Source organism: Glycine soja, chromosome 3 (assembly GCF_004193775.1).
Source record: "Glycine soja cultivar W05 chromosome 3, ASM419377v2, whole genome shotgun sequence".
Lineage (NCBI taxonomy): Eukaryota > Viridiplantae > Streptophyta > Magnoliopsida > Fabales > Fabaceae > Glycine > Glycine soja.
The window spans coordinates 20606949-20622879 of NC_041004.1; the positions used below are offsets into that span (position 1 = coordinate 20606949).

A 15931-nucleotide genomic window follows, 5' to 3' on the forward strand; every position below is an offset into this window, starting at 1 on the left:
TTGCTTGTCTCTTGCTTATTTTACTTTCATTATAAAAAATAGTAACAACGTGTCTACAACAGAGAACTAATATTAGTCTAAAAATTGTACGACTAAAAAAACAAGAGCGAATGAGTAGAATCATAATGCACAAAAAGACCAACCATTAAGGGAAGAATAAAGAAAGGAAATTAAACTGCCAAGCCTTGAACATTCTTTGCCCTTTTACGATTTCTCCTTACAAAGATTGTCGTAAAATTAATATACATAAATTAGTTTCTCCAAAAGATGAAAAAAGTTAATTTGAAGTTATGGAAAAAATTATTTAATTTTCTTTTTATTTTCTTCTATTATAAGTATTGCTGGATAAGAAGCTTCCTCTAACAAATCCTAAATGTAACTTAAAAAAACATTAATGACAGCAAGAGCTGTCATTCCATTGCAAGTTGCAACAAAGAATATCAATACCAGTCTCATTCCATCTGTTGGGGCAGAAGCAATTAGCAAAATTGTTACATAAGATGTGGAATGTTAGGTTCTTCGTAATCTCTACACAATTTATAACAACTGAAACTTTAAGCATTCATTTTGAACTAATGGAAATTTCTTCTAGCTTTATTAATCCGGTGGTTAAAAAGCCCTTGGTCCTAAGACTGAGGGAAATGAGTTCCGAGACTCATCTAAGTTCCCATCGGCCGTTTGAAGCCACGGGATGGGGAAAGTCAGAATAGAAGCTACAAGCAACTGTCCCAATAGGCGCAAGGAGCTGAAAGGCACTGTCCCGACAGGGGCAGGCTTCCAAGTTCCAAGTCCTAATCTTTCACTCACTACCCTCCCTAAAGTGTATTCCTGTCATTACCTTTACCATTCTAAGTGAAATCTAACAGCAGATTCTCTCAAACAAGTAATTTTACAATTTGAAAAAAGAAATTAAAAGAGAGAAACAAAAACAGTGACCAGAGCTGAAAAAGCAATAAATATGAAATAAAAGAAAATGAAATTACCTGTAACAAAGGAAATGAGCATCAGCCTAAAGGAGGAAGAGAAGAAATGTAGAGCAAAAGGGAAGACCCACATGTATTTGGTTAATTAGTAGCAGCCTAAACCAAATTCAAATGGATGGTTAGTAACAGACATGCGATTAAAAGCGGGGAAAACTTCCTGAATTGTTTAACAGAGAGATGCTCCTTCTCAATGTCAGTAAGGACTAACTGCTGATCTTAACATTGTTTATAATGAATAGAATAGTTGTGTTATAACAAAAACATAAGGAGATAAATCATAAATGGTCTCCTGTGATAGTCCTTGAGCTGAAATAGCTCTTAAATGTCCCAGCAAAGGTTTCAATGATGAGATGAATTGAATCCATTTGAGTTCAAACTTCAAATCCCAAATACAGTATAGTAGTTTCATGTAAATTTCGTTTAATATTGAATTGATACGTTTTTGGTCATGTAAATTTTCTAACACAAACTCAAGACAAGAAATACAGTATAGTAGTTTCATGTAAATTTCGTTTGATCTTGAAATAGATATGTTTTGGTCATGTAAACTTTAACACAAACCCAAGACAAGAAATGTTTAGTTAATTTGTTTTGTTGTGTGCCTCATCCTTTGTCTTAACTTAAATTCCATGGTCAGAAAAGTTATTAACATTTCTTCATAGAAATATTGAGTATTACTGTTAAAAGAAAACTATAAAACCATCCATGCCTAGACTTTTAGCTAAGACAAGCTAAGGGACACACATTTGTTTCAAGATTCTATATAAGATATCATCCACCAAACTTTAACCAAAATCCAAAATTCAATCTGATTACACTAACTTGAACATAGCAGTTATGTGAAAAATTACCTAGTAATTTGGTCCACAATATTAGCCTTTCAATGCAAAATCAAAACCACTGTCATTTCATCTTAGCACTTTACTGTTTTAAGGGGAAATTCACTGATATGATGGAAATGTCATCACACCTTTGTTATGATTTCTTGTATCCAAAATGAATCTTTTCCCCTTTAAAAAATAAAATAAGATCTTCAGAATCTAGAACATGTTTGACTCATCTGAAACCAAGTAGATCTTTCCCAAGCACCCCACACTTCAGCAACCAGAGTATCGATGATCTTTTAATCCACTCTCTGAAACTGTCCCTGATCACAACCAGAAGCAGCAATACAACGTTTGCAGGCTCCAAAAGAATCTATATTTTACCATCTTTTATCTTCATTCAATTTTTCTTCTTTTCTGTTTTTGTTTAAAGTCATTGGTGGGTTCCTCTTGAAGAGAGATCCACCTAACAGTGGATATATTTTCATCGCCACTGGAAACAATAACATTCTTATCAGATGCATGGCAATACTCTAACTTTTTATCAATTGGTTCATCATAAATCAGATAAACTGTTGTCTTCTTCACAATGAATCGATTCTCAAAAACAACAATCACCTCCACATTGTTACCAGGTTCAATATTTGATACTACTATTTGCCATTCCTCATCTTCAAAGGATACTAATGTATCTCTCTTATAAAGCTGAATGGTGTTCTTTGTGTGATTTATTATCAACACATTTTTAAGGCCATCTGATGTGATGTTGTCAGGAGTAAAACAGTGGATAATGCACATCATTGTTTTCAAGTTACGCCCATTCACTCGAGGGACATCAAAAGTTACAGAAGAGCCGTCAAAATTAAAGGTTAACCAATCAGGATAATTGTCACCTGGGAGCAAACCATAGTAACACCCACTAGTAGTCATATTCTGTAAAAATGAAAATAAGAAATATATCAATTAATACAGCCTTAAAATTAACTCAACAATTAAAGAAATAATTTTTCTTAAAAGATAATTACTCAATTTCATACCAATAAAAATTAAGATCTTTTGATTACCAAAAAAAAAACAAATATTCTGATGTCATTGATAGAAAAAAAGCAAATTATAAAAAAATTTAAATTTATAGGCCTTCAAATATACCACTCATTGTGCATTTTGAAGATTCTAATAGTTTTCTTTCTTCTTTTTTTTTGTGTGAAACAAAATATAGACAAATGACATCACTAGTATTACTATGCTTATACCTGAAGTGAAATTCATTATGGGATAGATTCATGGAGTGATACTAGTTTCCTAAAGGAAACATATTCATTACTAGCATGCTCAATTGTCTATAATATCATTTTTCTTTTAGTTTATTTGAGACAATTTTTTTGGTGATCCTATATATAACTAGTAAACAATATATTATGAATGAGGATGCATCCTCTATTTTTACTGAAACAATGGGTTAGGTGTCCGTGTCAAAAAAATATTGGTATAAAAGCTATTTATAAATTAAAAGCTTAATTAGACTTTTTGTCCTCTTACTATCGTTATTTCTCAAATTTGGTCTCCATTTTTTTTTTTTTTGCAAATCATCCTTTGGTATTTTAATTGTGTTATTTTGATCCATTTGTTGACCTGTAATGAAACAAGTGTCACATTAACCTTTCTATTAAATATAGTGGATGTCAAGTTAATGGATAAACCAAAATTGCACAATTTAAATAGTGGGGATCAAATTTGTGAATAAAAAAAATAGAGATCAAATTTGCAAAATGTCAATAGTTGGGGGATAAAAAAAATACAATTATTCCTAAATTAAAATTTGAACAATAAACATTTTTTATAGAATGTCTCCTCCCAAACTCCTAGTATACACTTGTATTTCTATAATAGTTGGAGAATAAGCAAAAATTCACATATATAATTGATATATTTAAAAAGATTAAACTACCAAAACTATAAGGCAATAATTAAAATGCTTACTGATTTTGATTAGAAATATGATATTTCATATATCATATATAGAAAGCACAAATAAAAACCTGCACAAGAGAGAGATAGAGACACAGAGAAAGAGAGAAGGACACCTGTAAAATTCTTTGTTTTAGAATATATGAGCCTTGGCAGTTCATTCCCATATGAATTAAAAGAGATTTCAAAGAACTTTTTGATCCAGAAAAGTGCACTTGACTATTGCATTCAATTAACGCAGACGTTTTTATATTTGGCACTTGTGATGTAGTTGCAGTTGATTCCAATTCCCCTAAATTTGTTGTGGCATATAAAGCATCCAAAATTATTCTTGTATCTCGAGATAGTTGAGGTTTTGAGCTGCAGTCCACCCAAAGACTTCTGAGCTTTGGAAGGTCTTTGGAAATAGTTGATAAATCTTGGGAACTACTATTTGGTATATTTAAAGAGACAAGGGATGACATGCCCACATATGATTGGACTAGGCATGAGGGATTTTTCGTTGGTGACATCCACGACCATATGATAGAGGGAATCACATCACGTGAGAATCCTTCATGGCCGCACAGAGAAATATATCCAATACTTCTTGACCTTACTAATGAAAAGGGCACTCTTGTTATTGCAGTATTATCTGCAATCAGGGTTGTCAAAGACTTCATCTGCTCCAAGTCCTCTTCTAACTTGTCAATCATTAAACATCCAGAAAGAATGAGAGTTTTCAGAGATTTCAACTTATATATGCTTCTTGGAAGGTTACGAAGACTAACACAGTCTTTCAAATTTATCATGACAACTTCCTTGAGACGTCCAATAGTATGAGATACCTTAGATAATCTTGGACAATCAATGAGTATTAGCTTTTCAAGATTTGGTAAGTTGGAGAAGTCTGGGGTCTGTGTCAAATTACTAGAATGACTAAGATTAAGAATTTTCAACTTTTCCATCAACTGCAAGAAAAGAAATATTTACTGAGAAAAGATATGCAAGCTTAAAAATATAGATAGAAGGAATTAATTACAATGTGTAAATAACCTTTCAAGTAGAAACAAAAATATTTACATTCATGTCGTGTCACTGTTTTTAATATCGATATATATTGGTTTAGTTTTACTTTTGCTTTCAATTTTTTCTACCAGGGCTACATACATTCTGAATATAATGACACAGAAATGATTAAAGGCAATTAATTGGCATCCTGTTGAGAGTTTAAAATTTAGCTAGGGATAATAGATGTTAGATAGGTTCTGATATTTGCGATTAGAGCGGCTTTAATCAAATATTCAAAATATAAATCTTTAAATCTCCCTTTTTATTATTTCAAACTTTTTGCACAGGATATAGGTGGTCATATGTTTTATCATTGGAATTGAAAAATAATTTTTATGTTAGAGCTTATTAAACATATAAATTTTCATTTAATTAGATAATTTCCAGAAAATTTAGTTGAGTTTAAGATCAGTATATTTTTTACATTATTATAGTTTAACCATTACAATCACTAGGGCATCTATGCTTTTAAATGATGGGCTGACACATCATTTAAAGATTTGAACTCATCTCCTAGATACGAAGCTTTTGTAATAAAAAAGTTGGTGATTCCTAATCTTAAAAATTAGAAGAGAAAATGTTCAGTTATAAATTCATTATTTGGTAAACTTCATTCAAAATACTTGCAAGACTAGAAGAATGGAAAAAAAAACCCATAGATATTAAAATCCGTGTCTAAAAGTACCATATTAATAAAATAGTATTAATATTTGAGACGCTTAATTTAGATTATCCATAAAAAAGAAAAGCGAAAAATATTCATGAAATGCCAAAATCAAAACTCAATTATTACCTGAGTTTCTTTCCACAAAAGCTTGACATTGCTGTTTTCTAACTCAATGGAAACTAAACTTCCTTGATAAAAGTCTGTCGGTATGCATTTTAAAGGAAATCCATGCCAGCATAGCCATCTCAAATCTCTTGAAAGGTTCTTAAAATCTCCAGCAAGTTGAACACCAGCAAGTTGAAGCAACCTGAGTTTCTTCATCTTCTTAAAAGCTGTAGTACTCAAGCATTTTGTATTAGTTCTTGGTAGCATCAAAGTCAAACCCTCAACAGCTTTTGTTCCCTGTGAAATCAAGTCAACAAAAAATGTAAAAAGAATGTATATAGCTTTATGTAGCTAAAACTCTCGTGGTGAAACTCATCATTTGTTACTAGGAACAGGAGTGGAAGCAGAGAGTGCTTCATGAGCAAACTAATTTTCAAAGTTGTGATAATCAATCAAACAAATGCATGTTGACAACTTACTCATAAATGTCAAATCCAAAATAAATAAATAAAGGCAGGTCTTACAGTTTCTTTTGATAATACATCAAGAACATCCTCGTGAAACCATAGCCTACTACGCTCCTCAGGCTCCTTCGGTGATTTTGCTCGAATGATTTCTCTTCCCATGTCTCGTAGCAAATCATGCATTCCAAGCTTGTTCTTATCATCAACAGTTACAAGGCTTCGCTCTACAAGCACACGTATTCCATGTTCAGCGAAAAGTCCACAACCATTTAATATACATATAACATCATTTCGGTCCATTCCAATAAAGAAACAAGCTATATCAAGGAATATTTCTCTCTCTGTATCATCACTTAAACCATCATAACTTATTTTTAACTTCTTTTGTACTTGACAATTAGGAATTCTCTTGAGTTTCTGCAATACAGTCTTCCATTCTGTTACCTCCATATCAAACAAATAACACCCAAGGACTTCAAGAGCTAGTGGTAATCCCCCAGAATATTCAATTAAATTTGCAGAAAGTTCAATAAAATCTTCTGGAAGACTTTCTTGCTTGAATGCATGCCAACTAAAAAGCTCAATAGACTCTCTTTCATCCATTCCTTTCATTATGTATACTTTGTCAACTCCTTTTCCTCTAAGTATATGCTTATCTCTACTTGTGATGATTATTCTACTCCCTCGACCAAACCATTCACGACTTCCACACAAAGTATTCAATTGTTCCAATTCACTCACATCGTCAAGTACAAGAAGTACCCTTTTATGGCAAAGTCTTTGCTTTAATAAATACTTTCCTGATTCAACATTATGGATCGTTTCTGTTTGTTTGCAGATGTCAAACAATATTTGTTTTTGTAAACAGATTTTGCCAGTGTCTTGCCCCCAAACTTCCCTAATATGTGCAAGGAAGCTCCTTCCCTCAAAATTGCGGCCAATCTTATTGTAGATGGCTTTTGCAGTGGTTGTTTTACCAATGCCTCCCATCCCCCACATCCCTAGTAGTAGAACATGGTTTGATGATTTTAGGTCTAAGAGCTGAATCATTTCTTGCACTCGAGGTTCTACTCCCACTGGATTATCAGCAACGAACAACTCTCTCTTGTCTAACAAATGTGTAACATTTTCAACAATGCTTTTGATAGCCTCACTTTCATTCCTATAAGGAAAAGGTGTTTGCATATAAGCACAAAAATCAGAGGAAAATTTGAGTAAAAAATTATAGTTGGACTTGGACAGATGTGTGTTACTCATTGGGATCACACAATGCATTGTATTTACTGCCAGTTCTAAAAAAATTTATACGACAAATAGACATATTCTTGTTTTTAGAGTGTGGTTGGATGTGTTTTTTATTTTTTGTTTTTAAAACTATTTTATAGAACAATTCTCAATGACTAATTTTTAGAACGGGGAGCAAGAAGATGAAGCAACACAAAAAATAATATGGGTAATAGAACTGAGGGTGAAAAACAAAATAGCTTAAAGATGTTCCAATTTTTATTTATAAAAATTAAAACAGATTATTTTTTTAAATAGTTTTTAGAAATTACTTTGTTTGGTAACAATAGGTAACACATACCAAAAAATCAGAAAAAGACTAGCTGAAGTCTAAGAAAAGGCAATCTTATAGCATCAGCTATGAGAAGCCATACAAATCCGTAGGGGAATCATCTAATGTCAAAGACACAACCAGAATCAGGACCTAGTTTTGCAAGGTAAGCAGCACAATGATTTCCTTCTCTAAGGGTATGAACTATGAATAAACTCCAACTTCCAATTATTCCCAATGTAATCAGGAACAGCTTTTTTTTTTTTTAATCAAACATGGGATTTTACTTTAACAATGTTTGTTTGATTTCCTAAAGATACAGTTAAGTAAATAAGAATTATCATTTTATCAAACAATCACTGTTAATTGCTAATTACACATAAATATTAGTTAATTTGATTTATAGCTTTTTACAATAACACTCAATTAACATAATTACTCTTACTCTCTGCCATATACATTTCCTCTCTGTTTCATCTTTACAAAAAATCACTTTCTATAATATGGTTCGAACACCATCTCTCAAAAATAAATTTCAAGATAAAGGTTGATTTAGTATGTTCATAGCAAATTTAAAACTCTGCAATTATGACACTGTAGTGCATAAAAAAAAGGTTCAGGATTAAGAAATGCTGAGTATTTTGATGAAAAGATATGAGAAAGAAGTGTTTGAATGACCTGGAATTTAGGACTACAACCCCTGAGATGCAGGCAGCCTCCCGAAGCGCCTCCTTCCAACTCTGCACTGTAGTCTTCCAAAGCAGCTCTTTCCATCTTTCAGAACTACGAATCGTGGAACGCAGCTCCTTCCATCTGCTCAACATGTTCTTCTTTGAGTCCTGCCATCCTGGCACCACCTCTTGTTTCTCTTTTAAAATCCGGTCGGAAAGTTTTTCAAATGTTCTACCAAACTCGCCAGTTTGATGACGTACTTCAGAAGGATCAACATCGTAGAACACTGGCACTACCACCTGCCCTATGGTTCTGTGGCACTCCATTATTTTCTCCAACTCATCGAGACACCATCGTGACTCTGCGTAATTTCTCGAGAAAACAACAACAGAAATTCGAGACTGCTCAATTGCTAGCCGTAGTGAGGGTGCAATCTGATCTCCCCTTAGAAGTGACTCGTCATCCTTGAAAACAATGATTCCAGCATTCAGAAGAGCGGTATAGAGATGTGAAGTGAAAGAAGCACGCGTGTCTTCCCCTCTGAAACTCAGAAACACTTCATAGATTCTCTTGAGAACAGGAATGGCGGAGGGCCATTGACTGAGAAAGTCAAAATGATCAATTTCACGATCGGAAGGCATGGAAGAGAAGAAGAATGGAGCCTCAGAAAAAATGGTTTGGGGGAAAATATATTTGAGGGTTTGAAATTCCTACAACAGCTCAACGTGGAAAGCTGCCCACAAATTTCAGTCAACTTCATTAAAAAAATAACAGTATAAATTATCATTTTTGTCCCTACAGAATGTATAAAGCACCCACCAAATTGTCTCCCAAAGATAAAATTTTAAATTTGAGTGTTGAAGGTGAAAAAGTGAGACAAGTTCATTTATTTTGTTGCCATTCACTAAAGAGCCTAGACAATATATTTAGAAATGAATTTGTCATAGTCCTATACATTCAGGAATAAAAAATGGACTATTTATCTAAAATATAATTTAATCTTTATCTTCTTTTTTTTCCAATCGTTGTAAGCATAATATTATAATAAACACTTAAAAAAAATAAAAAAATAAACATAATAATAAATATAATATTGATTAATAAGCATAATTAGACCCAACTTGATTTTATTAGTACTAATGTTGTCACAATAGAAATTTAGAGCAATAGACCGATAATGTCTATTAATCAATATTATGTTTGTTTTCCTATTTTTTTTAAGTGTTTATTGTAATGTTATATTTGCAACGGTTAAAAAAAAGGAAAAAATGAAAATTAAATTATATTTTGGGTAAATAGTTATTTTTGTCCTTAAACATATAGAGCCCAGACTAATTCATCCTAAATGTGTCATGTAGACTTTTTCATTAACCGTAACGGACGAAAGTTGAGGACTAAAATTTGAATTTGTATCTTTTGGGGACGAATTTTGTCGGCACTCTATACATTTAGGGACAAAAATAACTATTTACCCAAAATAATAATAATCCTTCTTGGAGTACCATTCTAAAAAAATAATAACTACGTTAAAGTTTTTATTTTTTTTAAATCAAAAAAATTTCTTTTATGAAAACAAATAACTAAACTATAATTTAAAAATCATTAATTTTTAACTGAATACATTTATATACTTTTATTTTATAAGACGTTTATATATTTCTTAGTGAAGTGTTTTTTTTTATATAAATAATTCAAGTTCTTATCTCTTCAAAATGTTTTATTAACATTAATAAAACCTAACATAATTAGTGAAGACAAAAGGTATTTGGTTAAAAGATGGAAAACACTAATTATTTAATTTAATATTGTTATATGATTTAATCAAACTTTTTTTTTACCAAAATAACAATGTCTACAACTTTTTGATAAATTGTGATGCATAGTTTTTCTTTTATCTGTGTTCGATATTTAACGGAAATAATTTTTTATCAAACTTTTTTACTTATTTTTTGGTCAAATTTCATATTAGTCAGAATTTTTTTTCCTGATGAATCGAAGAGTTAAGACAAAAATAAATTAAATATGTTAACTAAAGTTTAATTCCTAATTTTATATATAAAAAGTTTTATCAAAAGTAAAACTCAATTAAGTAATCTTTATACCTTATGTAGAAGAAACATGGTGAGGTCATTTTTTCCCAAAGGATCATTTTTTAAGGTAAAAAATTAATTTCATTTCAATAGAAGATGCTAATAAAATATTAGCCAGTGCATTAAAAAAAATAGCCAGTAGCCACTAGATAGGAATAAAGATTGTGTTGGTAGCAGTTGTGCACAGTGCTCCAGTATGAAGGCCAAATAAGTGGAATCTTTGATCCATTTACTTCTTTTTCTTCCATTAGTTGAATAGCTCCAAGCATTCAGTCTCAAAAAATGAAAAAGCCAAGACTATTGCAATTTGTTTGCTGCGCTAAAAAGCCAGTGATTCTGCAACTTTTATAGCATAAGAGTGTGGAATACTGAGGGTAGCTACTGCCATAGGTTGGCCTTTTGAATCTCTATAAATAACACTGAAACCAGTTCCTTTACCTCTTTGTACAAATGCATCAAAAATTGCTTTTATATTATTATCATTTGGTGCCTTCCATACTGTTGGACTATGATTAATTGGGCAATTTCTGATGTCATATGATAGTTTCAACATATTTGTTTGAATCAAAACTTGGGTAAAGTGGGTGTCTTAGTTATTAAATACTGATTGCCAAAGTGATTGCAAAAATGTGAGCAATAACTTCATCCTCTCCCAATTGAAAATACTGACATAACCAATCTGCAAAATTTAGATGCTTAGGTAACTCTATCCGGATTCCTAGAACCGAGGCCGAACCATATCAACTGACCACGTAATTAACATTGAGATGTTCCTTTTCAATGGTAGAAATTATCAAACCTTAACATTGTTTAAAATGAATATATGCCATAACAAAACCCAAACTTCAATTATAAATTATCTCTTGTATCAGTGCTCAAGTTGAAATGCCTCTAAAATGTTTCAGCCAAGTTTTTAATGATGAGTTAAATTGAATCCATTTGAATTCAAATCCCATATATAGTATAGAAGTTTCATGTAAATTCTATTCAAGCTCGAAAATAAATGTTTTGATCATGTAAACGATAGAGTTTCAAGCCAAAAAATAAGGTGCATGAACATTGGAAATTGAATTTTTATCACTAAGATTTAAGTGGTTGTTAACAGATTGGCAAGTGTACCAATTTTATCACAAGTAGTAAAGATTAAAATGGAAGTTCAAGTGTCGAATCCACAGGTACTTTGGTTGTACTTAAGTGATGCAACCCTAATTATTAAGCAATGAGGAGAAAGAGAAGAAGATAGAGACAAAGAATTGTAAATGTGAAATTTGGAGTAAGGCAAAGAAAAAGATAATAAAAATTAAACAATAGCTTAAATGCAAAAGATGAGTTCAGAATGTGATAATGTTGGGGCCTAGCATACCTAACTACCCTTGATGCAATATTAATGGTTTTCTCTGTTAAATGTTTTCCCAATTTCCACCCATATCTACTAATATGCTCAACCTGGATCCCTCACACTGAAGAGCCTAATTTATGTATTCTTTCTCGCAAATCCCTTTGCAAAGATGGAATAATAAACAACATTAAGTATAAAGATGCATGCAGAGACACAACAAAGTCACTCTATCCCTAGAAATTTAATGTTGAGATGCCCTTTTCCAGTTCTTTAGACATTACCATTTTCCAATGAATAATTCCGAAAAATAAATGCATGGATGACCAAATCACACAATAACAATGAAAAGCAGGAATGAACAATAGAAATTGGAATTATATTAATAGATAAGAAGAACATATACATTACAAGGGGCTTTGGCTGCTAGGCTCCAACTGAGGAGGTTTAGCCTCTCATAATCATGAGAGACTTTACACTTCAGGGGCTAATAGAAGAAGGGGATAGATGACAAGTAATAAGAAAAGGGGGGGGGGGGGTGGCTAAGAGAGAGGGCTTCCCCTAAGGGATAGACCCAATGTGTGGGTTGTGTCTTTTCCTTCTGTTTCCTCCTCCTTATATAGGCACCAGATAGCTTACTTTTCACGTTGACTTCGCGCTTAGCGCGAGCTTTTACGCTAAGCGCACCTTTGAGTTTCTTCATGAGCCTTTTTTGTACTAAGCATGTGTTGCGCGCTGAGCAAGAGTACGCGCTAAGTGGGCTTTCCAATTCTTCCAATTTTTCTTCAAGGATTTTTCTTCCAGTTTTTGCATCAATTTTTCTTCTAAATCACTTGAAATATTCTTCTTTTGCAGTTTGCTAATAAAAAATAGCAAAGATGTTAATTTCTTCATTATTTCATTAAAAACAATAATAAATTATAGAAATTACACCCACTTATTAATCCAAATTGACTATCAAATTAGCTTATATTTCGCAGTTATCAGTGGCTTAAATGCAAAGTGGAAGATTGCATTTTACTAGATGAACCTTAGTTGAATGGATGCATTGAAAGTTGTTTTTGTTTCAACTTCCAAGAGAGCTTATTTATTATAGTTGGTGGCAATCTTCACTATAAATGAAGAAGAGAATTAGTGGAGAAACACAACACATGAGGAGAGAGAGTGTGAGAAGAGAGATTGTGAAACAAAGTTACTTTGTTGAGAGAAAAGTGTCTTTGTGTGAGAGTGTTATCATTTCTTATAATCATTGAGTGGGGTACTCGGGTTTGTAGAGTGATATACTATTTGGGGTGGGTTACAATCTTGTAATCATTTTTGTGATAGTGAAATACTTTGAGTCGGTTCCGTGGATGTAGGCAAGAGGTGTCGAACCACGTTAAATTCTAGTGTTTGTTATTATTTTTTCTACGGTGTAATTTTTGTTGTGTTCTCACGATCCTTTGTGGGTGTGGGTAATTTTGTTTGTGGGAGCGTTGATTACCCAACATAAACAAATAGGACCAGGCTTAGAAATTCTCTATTAATTTGTTTTGTTGTGCTCCTTATCCTTTGTCCTATATTGACCAATTCTATGGCCAAAGAATTTGTTCTTCTCTAAAATACTCGATTATTTCTATTAAAAGAACTATAAAACAAGCCATTACACAACAAGTCTTTTAGCAAAGACAACTAAGGGACATAAACAATAGCTTCCCACAACCATCATTACTCAACATTATTCTAAAGATCATCTTGTTGGATCAAGTGGCCTCAGAATAATTAAGAAGGGGGGGGGTTGAATTAATTATGAACGTGTCTTGATAAATTAAAAATCTATCCTTTTTAATGTTACTAGATTCAATTAGGCTTTTACTACTAAGTCAAGAAAGTAAAGAACAAAAATAGAAACTTAACCAAAAGTAAAAGCGATAATTAAAAGTACACAACAAAAATTAAAGAGTGTAGGGAAGAAGAAGACAAACACAAGATTTATACTGGTTCGGCCACAAACCGTGCCTACATCCAGTCCCCAAGCAACCTGTGATTCTTGAGATTTCTTTCAACCTTGTAAAATACTTTACAAGCCAAAGATCCACAAGGGATGTACCCTCCCTTATTCTCTTTGAATAACCAAGTGGATGTACCCTTCACTTGAACTGATCCACAAGAGATGTACCCTCTCTTGTTCTCAGTATAACAATCCCCGAGTAGATGTACCCTCTACTTGTACCACAAAGGATGTACCCTCCAATGTGTTGGGACAAAGAATTCTTAGGCGGTTAGTCCTTTGAATCTTTGTAAAGGGGAAACAAAAGATATCTCAGTCGGTTAGTCCTTTGAAATCTTTTGCTTAAGGGGAAGGGAAGAATCAAAAGAATTCTCAGGCGGTTAGTCCTTTGAATCTTTTGTAAGGGAGAAGAGAGACACAAAAGAATTCAGGCGGTTAGTCCTTTGTTCTTTTGGCAAAGGGAGAAGAGAATGAAAAAGATTAATAGCACAAGTTTTTTATCAAAGAACTTTTCTTGGAAGAGAAAGTGTTGAACATAAACTTTTAGAAAGATGAAGAGAAATGAATTAGAAAGTTCTGTTGAAAGTGTTGAAAGAGATGAAAGAAGATATTGAGAGATGTTGAAAGATTGATTCAAGGATGTTGAAAGAAGATGGTGTAAAAGATAGATGATTCAAAGATGATTGATGATTGATTGTTACTCATGTCATGGTCACATATTTATAATCTCCTGATGACTCAAGTCAAATCTTGTGACTCTTGGCAATTTCTTTAAAACTAGTCACTTAAAAAGTTGTGACTTTTGAAAGAATCTTAAAAAACAAGTCACTTGAAGAATTGTGACTTTTGGAAATGTATTTTTCAAAAATCAGTCACTGGTAATCGATTACCATTAATGTGTAATCGATTACACATCAATAGATGTGACTCTTCATTTTAAATTTTGAAAATTAAAACGTTTAGAAGCTCTGGTAATCGATTACAAGTATTGTGTAATCGATTACACAAGTTTAAAATACTTTAAAACTGTTTAAACATAAGTTGTAACTCTTGAAATTTGAAATCTTAACGTTTTAAAACATTGGTAATCGATTATTACCTTCTGGTAATCGATTACCAGAGAGAAAAATTCTTTGGTAATAATTTTGTGAAAATGATATCTGCTAAATAATTGTATTTTGATAGTAATTAGTCAAATATTGGCTTGAAATTAATTATTTAGCAGTTATTTGTGATTAAAAGTTAGAAAATTAATTAAATTGAATTTTGGGTTGCATATATAAAAATTGGAGGTGTAACAAGCAAAAAGGGCAGAAAAATTGAAGAAAAGAAGAAAATTTGAAGAAGGCCCAGCCTAATACGCGCGCTCAGCGCGCGTCACGGGCTAAGCGGGCCAGGAAGTACACGCGCTAAGCGCGGGGTGTCGCGCTAAGCGCGCCTACGAAGGCCCAAAGCCCACTTCAGCAGCTATAAATAGAGAGCCAGTCCAAGGGACAGGGAGACAACACCACAAAACCCCCTCTCCTAGGGGTTTCATTTACTCCCTTTCTATCTTTCACCCCCCTTCTCATTGTAAAGCCCTCATGACCATGAGTGGCTAATCCCCTAGCTAGGGCCTGGCAGGCCTAAAAAGCCAATGATGTATGGAGCATTTCATGAGTTATCAATAAAAAGAAGAGTTCCTTCCCGGTTCTTTTATTTACCGTTCTTTCTTTTTCATCCTGTATCTCGGATCTTACTTTCTGTTAGGGTTTAGTCCACTCGGGAAAGGGTAAAGCCTAATTAGGGGTAAGGAATGAATACTTGAATTTGTTTTAAGGGTTAGTCCACTCGGGAGAGGGTAACGCTTAATAGAACACTAAAAGGAAGAAATTATCGGGTTATCATTTAGAGGGTTTTCCTTCCAAGTTTTTTTATCTGCTTTTCTTTCTTATTTATTCTGCATCTCAGACTTTATTTTCTGTTAGTTTTTAGTCCACTCGGGAGAGGTAAAGCCTAATTAGAGATAAGGAATGAATGCGTGAATCGGTTTTAAGTATTAGGCCACTCGGGAGAGGGTAACGCTTAATAGAACAATAAAAGAAAGAAATCATAGGGCTCGCATTGACCCAATGCCCATGCTTTAGAAAACATCTAGAATGTAATCTTAATGCATCTTAGTTATTGAGTCTTCGCAAAGGGAATTTGGAAGATAGGTAATTAAGGTAGGTTTGTCATCATGAGGCAT

General features: G+C 32.9%; 1 protein-coding gene across 1 annotated transcript; it reads right to left on the minus strand.

The window, feature by feature from the left end:
* Positions 1–170: 170 nt before the first annotated feature.
* On the minus strand, positions 171–9017 carry LOC114406284 (TMV resistance protein N-like). Its single transcript, XM_028368954.1, has 6 exons — positions 8295–9017; positions 6122–7223; positions 5619–5894; positions 3892–4725; positions 1835–2740; positions 171–1079 (listed from the first exon to the last, which is right to left on the minus strand). The coding sequence occupies exons 1-5, from the start codon at positions 8927–8929 to the stop codon at positions 2204–2206; spliced, it is 3384 nt and encodes a 1127-aa protein (XP_028224755.1). The 5' UTR covers positions 8930–9017; the 3' UTR covers positions 171–1079; positions 1835–2203.
* Between the last annotated feature and the right edge of the window lie 6914 nt (positions 9018–15931).

Coding starts and splice junctions, on each gene's coding strand:
- LOC114406284 (XM_028368954.1), bottom strand. CDS start 8,929: ATGCCTTCCGATCGTGAAATTGATCATTTTGACTTTCTCAGTCAATGG. Junction 5,895..6,121: donor ATGTATTATCAAAAGAAACT/GTAAGACCTGCC, acceptor TTGATTTCACAG/GGAACAAAAGCTGTTGAGGG. Junction 2,741..3,891: donor TAAAACAAAGAATTTTACAG/GTGTCCTTCTCT, acceptor TCATTTTTACAG/AATATGACTACTAGTGGGTG.